Below are 11,917 nucleotides of genomic sequence, written 5' to 3'. Positions count from 1 at the left end.
CTATTCAACTTCATCAGATTGGGGTATATTTTGTTAACAACCATTGGACCGCTTACCTTCATCACTTTGGTGTATATTTTGTTAACAACCATTGCAGCACTTACCTCCATCCGATTGATCGCTGCTATGTCTGACGTTGATATCGAAGACCTGGTCTAGGCGGGGGCGGGTCTTGATGGCGGGGGCCGAATTGGTGGAGGAGTGGGGGTAGCCGCTGTCTGCCTCCATGTCTGCTGTTAGAGGCAAGGGGGGGGGGGTGAAACAGTTGTGAGGGGACAGTGTAATACATGACTATGTGATCATTCACTCCTCTAATGTTGTTGATCAAACCTAGCCCCGTATACGTGACTTACACAAGCTGGATGAGTTTCTCTTGAACAAGGAGCGGACGATCTTGGAGCTGCCGATGTGTTTGTCTTGTGTCTGGCTGGTCTCATAGAACCATTGGTTGGACAGGATCTTGTAGGACCTGAGGACAGGACATAGAGGACTTGAGGACATAGGACTAATGTAGGACTAGAGGACATAGTACTTATAGGACTTGAGGACATAGGACTAATGTAGGACATGAGGACATAGAACCATTGGTTGGACAGGATCTTGTAGGACCTGAGGACATAGGACATAGAGGACTTGAGGACATAGGACTAATGTAGGACTAGAGGACATAGTACTTATAGGACTTGAGGACATAGGACTAATGTAGGACATGAGGACATAGAACCATTGGTTGGACAGGATCTTGTAGGACCTGAGGACATAGGACATAGAGGACTTGAGGACATTGGACTTGAGGACATAGGACTAATATAGGACTAGAGGACATAAGGCGTAGAGGACCTGGGGACGTAGGACTAATGAAGGAGATGCGGGCAAAGGAATAACGAAGGACATGACGACATCAATGTGGGATCATATGCTTATTAAAATGCAGACACAAGACTTACTTTTCTTTAATGCAGACACAAGACTTACATTTCTTTAATGCAGACACAAGACTTACATTTCTTTAATGCAGACACAAGACTTACATTTCTTTAATGCAGACACAAGACTTACATTTCTTTAATGCAGACACAAGACTTACTTTTCTTTAATGCAGACCATACAGATGAGCCCGTCCTTCTTGTTACTTCTTGGCTGGCAACATTTGTTGCAGACGTTGAGCTGGCACCTGTAGCAGACCCGCTTCCGGTGGAAGATGATGCCGAACCTCTCTAGACAGAGGATGCAGTTGGTGTCGTTAAACTTTGGCTTTTCTTTCAGTAGCGCCACACGGTTTTGTTCCCTCGCCAGTTCTTCTCTCGCCTCGCTGTTAGTGGGGACAGAAGTCAAGGGTTAGGTTAAGACAATTTGCTCTAATAAAGGGTAAAACGGCAAAAATAATTCTTCACGAAATTTTTCTCTACTCATTTTAGTTGCCCACCAACCTGTTGCCCACCAACCTGTTGCCCACCAACCTATTGCCGACCAACCTGTTGCCCACCAACCTGTTGCCCACCAACCTATTGCCTACTAACCTGACCCGTCGTTTCTCCGCCCGCCGGACCTGGAAGTCCTTCTGTAGGACGTCCATGATCTGGTCGCACTCCTCGGTCGTTAGGTGGGACAAGTTCAGCTTCTTGCCCATCTTTAGCACGTTAGTAGGTCTTGTCACGTGGTCTGGTAGGTCTTGTCACGTGAACTAGTAGATTTTGTCACGCTGCCTCACAAACTAGAGATTCACCCTGGAATTAAAAAAAAAAAGAATGTTAATTTATCAAATTTCTCAAATTATTTCCATAAAATGGCGTTGATAGTTTAGCTTTACATGTAGTTGGATGTGGTATAAGTCAGCGTTGTACTGAGAAGTGTTGGTACTTAAGGTTAGGGTAAATGTTAGGATACAACGTGGCAGTGTTAGACACGACTGAGACAGTGGGATGTCCCTGTGGTAGGATTTAACGTGTTTTGTCGGTATGGTGGAACAAACAACACAACATATACAGTGAGGCTTACGAGATATTGGTTTAACATGATGAATTTGGCATATAAACTTGACACATGAACTTGACACATGAACTAGACACATGAACATGACACATAGACTTTTGAAATTTAAATGTCACACGTTTTTAAAAAAATGTGTACCAAGATTTAACCAAAATTCAAAAGTAAAAAATTATCATAAATTGCAACTGAACATTATCCCATTTTACATATAAGAAATTATTGCATTTTACACAAGTAATTGATTCCATTTTATATATAAGAAGTTATCATATTTTACTAGTATGAAATAACCACATTTCACAAGAAAGTAATGGTCACATTTCACATTGATTTTATAAACTTCATCATTTGATCAATCAGGCAAGCACAACAGAATCAAGAGAAAAATACAAGTTTTTAAATCTCTTACTTGCTGTTATGGTTGTACGGAAAATAGTTCTAACACAGAGATATTGAAACTTTCTCAGTAGATTCGCCTCGCTGATTTTGTTACAGTCCACACAACAAAGAAAGAAATTAAAAGTTTGGAAATTTTAGTCTGAAGGTATGGATGACATCATAAGATAGACAACGATGACTGGACGGTATAGTTTAAAAACGCGCGCGGTGACAATTGTCTATCAGCACGTATAGTTGTTCAAGTCTGGCTTGTCTAATTAGTTTCGGTTGCTTAAAGTTCGTGGTCATAACCGTCGTTATATCATGTGTATGTGCAGTCAGTGTTATGTGATGTGTATGTGCATAGTTTTAATGTCTTAAGGACGTCACCAAATCGTTGCTTGCCGACATCGTCACGTTATACGATTAGAATGTGCTGGCCGCACTTTGGTCCATGACAACGATCTTTTTGTAAGAGTGGTGGTGTGTATATGGGGGTAGTGGTTTGTGTATATATGGCAGAATTGTTTATAAGGTAGAGGTATTTGTGTGCATACGACAGAGGTGTGTGTGTGTGTGTGATTATGGAGGAAACGTTTTGTTTATGTGACTGGGTCGTTTTTTAAAGTGGAAAACAGTGTACACAATATGTGTCTCGGTGTGTGGAAGGGGCGTCTCCGTATGTGGCTTGATGGGCGTCTATGTGTGTGGAAGGGGCGTCTCCGTGTGTGGAAGGGGCGTCTCTGTGTGTGGAAGGGGCGTCTCCGTGTGTGGAAGGGGCGTCTCTGTGTGTGGAAGGGGCGTCTCCGTGTGTGGGTTGATGGGCGTCTCTGTGTGTGGCTTGATGGGCGTCTCTGTGTGTGGAACGGGCGTCTCCGTGTGTGGAAGGGGCGTCTCCGTGTGTGGAACGGGCGTCTCGGTGTGTGGAAGGGGCGTCTGTGTGTGTGGAAGGGGTGTCTCGGTGTGTGGAAGGGGCGTCTCCGTGTGTGGGTTGATGGGCGTCTCTGTGTGGGTGGAAGGGGTTTTTCTCAGGTGGAGGGGAACTTGAAAATGTTGTGAGGAGGGGGAGAGGGCGGACACAAAAGTACATATTTTCTATATAAATTCTTCTTCGTTTGGTGGTGGTGATGGGAGGGGGGCGGTAGACGAGCTTTGGGGGTGGGGGTGAATGCCCCCCCCTCCGCATAGGGATGCCTGAAAAAATAGTGATCTTTGGTGTCTTTGTAAACATGCTACGGACGTTGTATTTACGTCAAAGGGTCTTACATTCGCTGCAATTCACAATGTTTTTCTATCGATCAATCCAACCTATAGTATCTGGTTTAATGGCTATCGATATCAACAACAAAGATGTATCAACTCGGTGGCTGAGTTAGGGTTAGCCTTTGGATGTTTACTGAAAAATCGTCAACGAAATACAAAACTATACGAATTGTCGGATAATTTTGGATATCAAAGTCCAACGAACCAGTGATGTTATTAAACGAAGTGCGTTACATATCTCTGGTTATTAGACTGTATAGTTTTGTAGAGAAGAACTAACATTTTAAGTATCAATGGGATATAAATCATTGAGAAGTTACGTATACGTGGTGGTAGGCTAGTTGTGATATTTAACATTTAAAAATTTAGTCAACTGAAATATGGCCAGGTTTTAAAACAGTTGGTCAATAGTAGAAATTCTATGTAGAGACATGGTTATATAAAGAAAGTGGTCTTTAATTTAGTTTTTGGTTGTATAAAAAAGAGTTCGATTGTATAAAAAGTTGGTAAATTATGCAGAAAGTTGGGCAGTTGAATAATTAGAAATAATTCATCATAGCTTGATTGTGACTCAGTAAAGTTTAAATACATAAAAATGTTTTGGGTCATGCTATTAAAACAAACGATACAGTGAGTCATCATGCCTGAAACTATTACACTGTGAAAACGAGCTATCTTTAGATGTGTTTCTGATCTTTATTATTTTACCTTCTTATCTTTGTTTTATTATTATTATGGTTTTCTTTTCTTCTTCAAAACCTAAATTTCTGTGTGTACGAAATGAACTCAGAAGATGACAGAACCCCCCCCCCCCCTCCAACCCACCCATACCAACACTTGTATGTGTAGAAACGTCGAATACAATTGTTTTTGTAGGATAAACTATTGAATCCCTTATAGCAATATGCAGTCAACATTTTTTGTGATTCAATTTCCCAATGTAACAACCGAACTCTGCCCTATAGATAATTTGTTGATAGGTAATTAGGTCAGCGGCAACAGGTTGGGTTTGAGAGTTGTACAACTTGTTGTAGCCTCCACGGTGGCGTCACGAGTTTATGAGCCCCCCCCCCTCCTGTACTTGGGTATAGGATGTCAGATAAATGAGATCGTTATTTGAACATTAACGTGGATGGCAAGCTTGAACCACACGGCCCTTTAAAAAACAAAAAAACAAAAAAAAACAACTTTAAAACATGCTACTATATTTTATTGCAGCACTGTTTATCTAGGGATTCAATTTAAAATTGAACTGTTTATCTATATTGCATAATTTTTTATAATTATTATAAGCTTTTTTATTTAGGTCACAATGTCTGTCTGTATGCTTGTTTGTTTGTTTGTTTCCTTTTTGTGGATTTGTGGTAAATCCTTTAATTCAACTTTGACTCATTAAAAATGCACCGATTTCGTTCAAACTTTCCAGGTACATATGTTTTCGATGACAATGCAATGATATTTATGTTTTATTTTAATTTGAAATAAGACATGTCGCTAATGTTAAATTAAAAGATTATTAATTCATTATTAAAAATATGAGATAACAAGATTAAAAACTAGAAAACGGTGTTTTTTTTTTTACGGATGACTGATCTTGTGCTTGAAACTCTGACCATGGGCTAAGAAGAGGAAAATAACTATCTATAGTGACTGATCGAGTATATTTATTTTAGTGATTGCCTATGTGGTGTCAACTCCATTTAGAATGAAGGACTAAAAAGGGGAAAATAAAACATAAAAAAAACAACGTAAATAACAAGCACTTGCATACAAATAAGGAAATAAAACAAATTTTATTTCTTTAATAAAATCTACACTATGTTCACTAAAATATACAATAGATCTCTTGAAAGACCAAAGCTTTGATTAACGAAAGTAAATTAGTTTTATGTTTTTATTTTCAGTGCATTTAAACCTATTTATTAGAAAGTTTTTTCATTAGATTTATTTAAGTAAAGTTTCAGTCTACGTGTGTTCGCTAAACTTTGGTTTAAGTGTTGTCTAGTCTATGTGTATCCTAAAGGCCTACGGTTTATTTGTTCTACCACTTGTTTTAAAAAGGGGACATGCTAGATGAGAAGAACATGTTACAGGAAATATGCTATTGTGTGAGTTTAGAGATTTCAGGGTAAAAGTTTGGCAGAACTAGAGAAACATCAGCATAAAATGTATACAGTGGTTAGGTTATAGTGGTGGGAATGTGCAGGTGAGGCAGTGTTGAATCAAAGACGTCGAATAATTTAAATAAAGTAGAGTACATGTAAGATGCGGGTCCTATATTTATTTAGCTAATATTTAAATGAATGAAAGGCGCGGCATAGCATTCAATAATTATAAAGAAACATACCAGATTTTTTAAAAAATATATATTTACGTCGATATTTGGTTGGTAAAATCCACAATGTTGATTGCCGTAGAAAAGCGTGTCAATATAAATATTGTAATTAATTGCTATAGGAGTAATTAGTTCTGCCAATATATTTGACAGCTAATCAATGTCAAGGCTACAAAATATTGATTTGTGTCTTATTTGTTTGACCCAGAATAATTAGGTCATCGGACAGCTTTCATTAAAGAAAACTAATTAACCTTCACACAAAATTACTTGGATTTTAATTAATCGTTATGTCGTTTATCAATGTATTTGTTTAGTAAGAATTTCTGTTTTAATTATTTGCTATCTCCACTAAAGTTGAAGTCTAAGACTAGACGAAAAAAATATTTTAATTAATCAGCTGTTAATGTGAAGGGGAAACTACGCGTGTACACTGTATCTTGTCTAAAATCGATTTTTGTTTTAATTGAAAAAAAGGTAGGCACTCACAGTGAACTTTGACCTGGTGTGTCACGAGGTCACGGGAACCCCACCTGCTGGTGGACTGGTGTCGTACAGACATGTGCTGGGGTCAGAGACACGGCCATATTGTTTTTGTATGACGTCACTGTCCTAACGATAACCGTAGAATTGTTTAGAAGGAATACATTACTGGCCTAGCTTTACATGGATCTAGTCTCTAGTCTTTATTTATTGTTACTTTATTTGTTGTGAAATCTCCACAAGTAAAACACGTGACTTGATACCACCTAGTGGTTACGCATTTAAGAAAAAAAATCTCTCAACTAAGCTCTACATGTAAACATTGAATGACATCAACCATCGAGAGTTTAACAGTACCGTTTAAAAAAATGATTCTAACACGAAAGTCTCGAGTTCGGATCCCGGCATCGAATCCATAGGGTGTCCCTAAATCTACCCAGCACTCAAGGGCACCCCCCTCCCCCCCCCCCCCCGAATGCCAAGGCCATTGAAACAAATGAACTCTACTTCACCTACCCTATGTGTCTCGAGCGCGAAAGAGAAAAGACAATGGTATAAAAATATTGTGGATGATAGTTTAAACAATCCCTTCAGGTAACTTAATTAAGCATCAATTGTTGAATGATCCTTAGAGCATTAGGCCCCACTTTATTTTTTCAGAAGAAAACAAATATACATCCAATCCATGTTTAAAAATAAATATAAACAAAAGAAATAAAGTCTCGAGAACACAACCTTGGTGTAGTAGATAAACACATCACATCCTTATTAGACAGAGCACATCCCACCAGCTGTAGAGGCAATGAAGTCAATACAACACGTTGTTTACATCCCTTTAGTAGAACACAGCGTTCACTTAACCACGGTCTTGTTCTATTAACCAATAAGTTATCGTTCTTTGTGCACATGTGGGACTGCAGAGTTATTTCCCTTAAAACAATCGAAAAAGTGGCGAAATACTGTAAGCCATCTACTTTTAAGGACCACTTGACGTATCTGCGTTTAAATATGGAGGAAAAGAATCAATAGCGTGTAGTGAATATCAGGTGTTTTTTGGGGCTTGTGGGCTGTATGGTTGTCAGCTGGGGTCTTGTTGGCTGTATGGTTGTCAGCTGGGGGCTTGTGGGCTGTATGGTTGTCAGTTGGGGGCTTGGGGGCTGTGTATTTTAACATGACGCTGGGGCTTGTGGGCTGTATGGTTGTCAGCTGAGGCTTGTGGGCTGTGTATTTTAACATGACGCTGGGGCTTGTGGGCTGTATGGTTGTCAGCTGAGGCTTGTGGGCTGTGTATTTTAACATGACGCTGGGGCTTGTGGGCTGTATGGTTGTCAGCTGAGGCTTGTGGGCTGTGTATTTTAACATGACGCTGGGGCTTGTGGGCTGTATGACAGGCTATAAATTTTGTCAAATGGGGGCTTGGGGCTGTATGGTTGTTACCTTTGGGCTTGGGGGCTGTATCGCTGTCAGCTGAAGCTTGTGGCTGTGTATTTTGCCAGCTGGGGGTTTGGGGGCTGTGGGGTTGTCAGCTGGGGGTTTGGGGGCTGTGTGGTTGTCAGCTGGGGGTTTGGGGGCTGTGTGGTTGTCAGCTGGGGGTTTGGGGGCTGTATGACTGCAGGTATAAGTAATTTTTTAGCTGAGGCGTGTGGGCATCATGTGTACATGTTAAACTTATGGCTGCAGATGTCAGTCAGATTAGTGGTTTGTGGTTTGTGGTCTGTGGTTTGTGGTTTGTGGTCTGTGGTTTGTGGTCTGTGGTCTGTGGTTTGTGGTTTGTGGTTTGTGGTCTGTGGTCTGTGGTCTGTGGTCTGTGGTTTGTGGTCTGTGGTTTGTGGTCTGTGGTTTGTGGTCTGTGGTTTGTGGTCTGTGGTTTGTGGTTTGTGCATGCTTTATCAAAGGGAAACAACTGAACCAATTTTATTAGGATTGTTAGTTACCGAGTCATCTACCTTCCATTTCAGAAATATCGTGGTTTGTTTTGATCCATGACATTGGCATAATGTTGTGTTTATTTTCTCAAGCGTATTCAATATTAAGTTGAGTTTAAATTTATGTTTGGTAAGTTTTGTTTAGATGAAGATTATAGCACCAGTATAAATGCAAGTTTGGGTTTTTATTTAGGTTTGAGACTGATGTTATTAGTTTAAATGGTCAAAAAATATTGGAAGTTAGTATACGTGTATGTTACGTCTAGGTTTAGATTTCCGCTTAGATTTATGTTCACTTTAGCAGAGCGCCCGCGTTGCGCTGCGCGCTGGTGGCGGTAGCACGTCCCTTATGTATGCATCGCATTGATGTGGATATTTCTTCAGCGCACCCCATTTATATATTTTTGATAGGGAAACAAAATTTCAAAACAACACCCGTGATTTACTTTATCTGAATCACAGTCATAATAATTATTAGGCGATTTGATTGTAGCGCGAACCACCTAAGAATACTTGCTAGGTGGAATTGTTAAGTATAAATCTTAGAGAGATAATTTTCTTCTGATGTTGACTTACACGTGACAGGAAACAATGTCTATCGGAACGAACAAACATACTGATATGTAAAATTAGCATAATGATTTGAAGATTTTGGTTAACTTGAAAGTATTAACTTTTATTACTTAAATTTTAGAAATAAATTTCAGCTCAATATTACGATTACAAAGTTAATTATATTTAAATCTATTCTCAGAGATTGAAAGAAACTTGAGGCATTAGAAGGAAGTAACTGTAGCTACACTTCTGACCAAAGCTCTGGTGAGTGATCTCGTTATGAACCAGATGGCGCCAGATCCTCAGGTCTGGCTTGGTTCTCTACCCGGATGTTGACCTGAGGCGGGTCAAGCTTCACCGGAGGAACATCGTTAGGCAGAGCCTGGGCCACGTGGGTGGAGTTCCGGTAGATTTGATCTGGAACATTCTCGCCACGCTCGGCTGATCGCTTGCCTACACCGACGGCATCCCAGTACAGATGGATATCTGTTCCGATGACGTCATCGAACCTGCCGGTAACCGTGAAGACGTATCTGTTTTCGTTCGACAGGTCGTTGATTACATTTTGAGCATTTGGGAAAGCGTTTTTCATGTCGTTCCACAGCCAAGGTCGTGAACTCTCCTCACTCTGTCGCTTGAGTGCCCTGTAGAAGGGGGTATTGGAATCGCCGAACTTGTAGTTGAAATTAGGACGGTTACATCGACCACGATACTGGTAATGGTAGTTGGTATCGATACTGTTGGCTCCTCCACCACAACGCATGAAGCCTTGAAACTCCGTGGAAAACTTGGCTAAAATAGTAGCCGTGTAGGTCATGGAAGTTCTGGTCTTGGTCAAGACGAGTCTCCATTTGGCAGCAGAGTTTCCTTCAAGAGTTTTCGACGTGCTGACTGTGAAAGTTTTTGACTGTTCTTTCCTTGATTCGTCCGTGGTAGTTCTGGAGTTTTGATAGTTAAACTTGTAGCCGTAAGAAGCACCAATGCCAAAAGGTGTGTACGTAAATTGAATGTTTAACTCAGTGCCTGCGCTAAAGGAGCTTGTCACAGTATGTGTAACGCTACGGACACTGGTCTCAGAACGTGTGATTGATTTTGTTGCTTGCGTTGGGTCGTTGTTGTAGATAGTTCCAGTGTCGATCGTTTCGGTTGCCAGACTTTGGGATGAAGGATTTCCGTATTGGATGTCTTTGATTTCATAGCTCCAGTCACCAAAAGCCAGGTTTAGACGCCTGTCATTAGAATGACCTTCGCAACGACCACTTTTATCGGCGTACCACGTGTCGCCGCTCCTTCTAAAATCTTCTCCAACATACGGTGATCTGCATCCAGCGGCCCAGCCGTAGCCCAGGTAATGTGCCAGCAGAGCCATGGTCGTCAATGTCGTGTCCATGATGCGAGTCTTCACCTTGTACAGATCATTCAGTTGTTGTGGTGCTGTAGCTAATTTGCAACACCGCAGCTTATCAAGACAGTTAAGGTTATGACACACCCCTCGGAATAAACCTGTGATGTAATAGCCGGAGTTACACCTGCACAGTCCTCTGTTATTAAAACACGTTGAGATGTCCGCGTCGTAACAATGTCCGTAGCTTAAAGGATGGTCTGCCGGCTTAGAACACCGCCCTTCCTCAATGTTAAACAACAAACCTCTGTTGTCCTTGCTCCTGTAGAGACCGTGCAGGAAGTATCCAGCCGGACAGTTAGACCAGAAGTTGCCCTTGTCGAACGAGTTCCACCAGTCGGCGTACACGACCTGTGTGTATGAGCTGTTCCACGGCGCCTCCCGGCTGCAGCATTCGGCCTGCTCCAGTAGGTTGAGGTTGTCGTCACGTGTACTGTCCCCGCGGTACAGCCCGGAGATGAAGTCAAAGTCGCTGTCACACTTGGACAGCCCCTGCTTGCTCATGGTCGTCTTCCAGTCAGATCTGCTGCAGACGGCATCAGCAGTGTACACCAGCAGAGAGAGAAGCAGCACGGCTCCAGACAAATACATCTTCAGCGTATAGGCTGTAGAGAAAAAAAAAGTAATTTTGATATTAAGCATGTTTGGTTTAAACAAAGTTAAAGTAGGAATTTGTTGAGCTTAATTCAGCTACTTATATTGTACTTAAGTAATTGTGTTAAGATACCCAGTCAATTTAAATGTACGTTATGTGGGGGTCAGAGTTTAATGCCTGAAAGACTCCGCTGATAGCGATTTTGTAAAACAAAAATCTTCAGAATATGCAATTGCTCGGAAATATTATTTTTTCAAATATTTCAATGTTAAGGTAGAACTTTATTTATAATATCGATAACTGGGTAAACAAAAGTACCAACATGATTTATTTTTTTAATTTAAAATTTGAGAAATTATTATTCATTGATATTAATATTTAACAAAAATATCTTTAAGACAGAAAGGTTTAGAACACATTAGGCGGTGATTTTAAAATTAAAACAAACTAATTTTAGTTAAAAAAAAAAACTTTGTTAAACATCTGGATGTGTTTGATGATATACGTACATAGTGTGTCCGCCTTACTGATAGCAATGTTAGTTCAGACAGTGGTCCCTGCCTGATTGTAAGGTGTCCTTGGTTGATTGTAAGGTGTCCCTGCCTGATTGTAAGGTTGATTGGTACCGATTGTTGTGTGGCTTTTATACCCGTGCCTCAGGTACCCCCAGGTACACGGCCACCCTGATGTCCGGGTATCACGATCAACAACGTCCTGTACTGTAACAACTTTCTCAGAACGTATCCTGACCTCAGCAATGTCCCGTACTGTAACAACTTTCTCAGAACGTATCCTGACCTCGACCATGTTGCAACAACTGACACAACAAATCAGCAACCAGAACCTGGTACATTTGTCTTACATCCTTAGGCGATGTTTGTCTGCCGGTCTCAATTCTGTGAAACTCTTGACGTGTTTGTAGATAATATCTTGTTTTCTAAGAAAGAAACTGAAAACTGAGAACTATACATATTTTTATTGGGAGGTTA

At 40.7% G+C, this 11,917-nt stretch overlaps 3 protein-coding genes across 3 annotated transcripts; all 3 read right to left on the bottom strand.

Moving 5' to 3' along the window:
- LOC131952101 (rab effector MyRIP-like) lies at positions 1-1,413 on the bottom strand. Its single transcript, XM_059314616.1, has 5 exons — positions 1,376-1,413; positions 1,088-1,312; positions 354-469; positions 105-233; positions 1-8 (listed from the first exon to the last, which is right to left on the bottom strand). The coding sequence occupies exons 1-5, from the start codon at positions 1,411-1,413 to the stop codon at positions 1-3; spliced, it is 516 nt and encodes a 171-aa protein (XP_059170599.1).
- Positions 1,414-7,453: 6,040 nt separating this feature from the next.
- On the bottom strand, positions 7,454-8,404 carry LOC131952100 (uncharacterized). The gene is made up of 3 exons (XM_059314615.1): positions 8,398-8,404; positions 7,889-8,037; positions 7,454-7,843 (listed from the first exon to the last, which is right to left on the bottom strand). Exons 1-3 carry the CDS (start codon positions 8,402-8,404, stop codon positions 7,454-7,456), a joined length of 546 nt encoding a protein of 181 aa, XP_059170598.1.
- A 649-nt stretch (positions 8,405-9,053) lies between these two features.
- LOC131952092 (aerolysin-5-like) lies at positions 9,054-11,528 on the bottom strand. Its single transcript, XM_059314607.1, has 2 exons — positions 11,438-11,528; positions 9,054-10,938 (listed from the first exon to the last, which is right to left on the bottom strand). The coding sequence occupies exon 2, from the start codon at positions 10,922-10,924 to the stop codon at positions 9,209-9,211; it is 1,716 nt and encodes a 571-aa protein (XP_059170590.1). The 5' UTR covers positions 10,925-10,938; positions 11,438-11,528; the 3' UTR covers positions 9,054-9,208.
- Positions 11,529-11,917: the final 389 nt, after the last annotated feature.

This window comes from Physella acuta, unplaced genomic scaffold (assembly GCF_028476545.2).
Source record: "Physella acuta isolate Inbredline_101_S28 unplaced genomic scaffold, ASM2847654v3 ptg000852l, whole genome shotgun sequence".
NCBI classification, from domain to species: Eukaryota; Metazoa; Mollusca; class Gastropoda; family Physidae; genus Physella; species Physella acuta.
The sequence above is the reverse complement of the archived record's forward strand: the minus strand, read 5'-3'. Positions and strand labels throughout refer to the sequence as shown.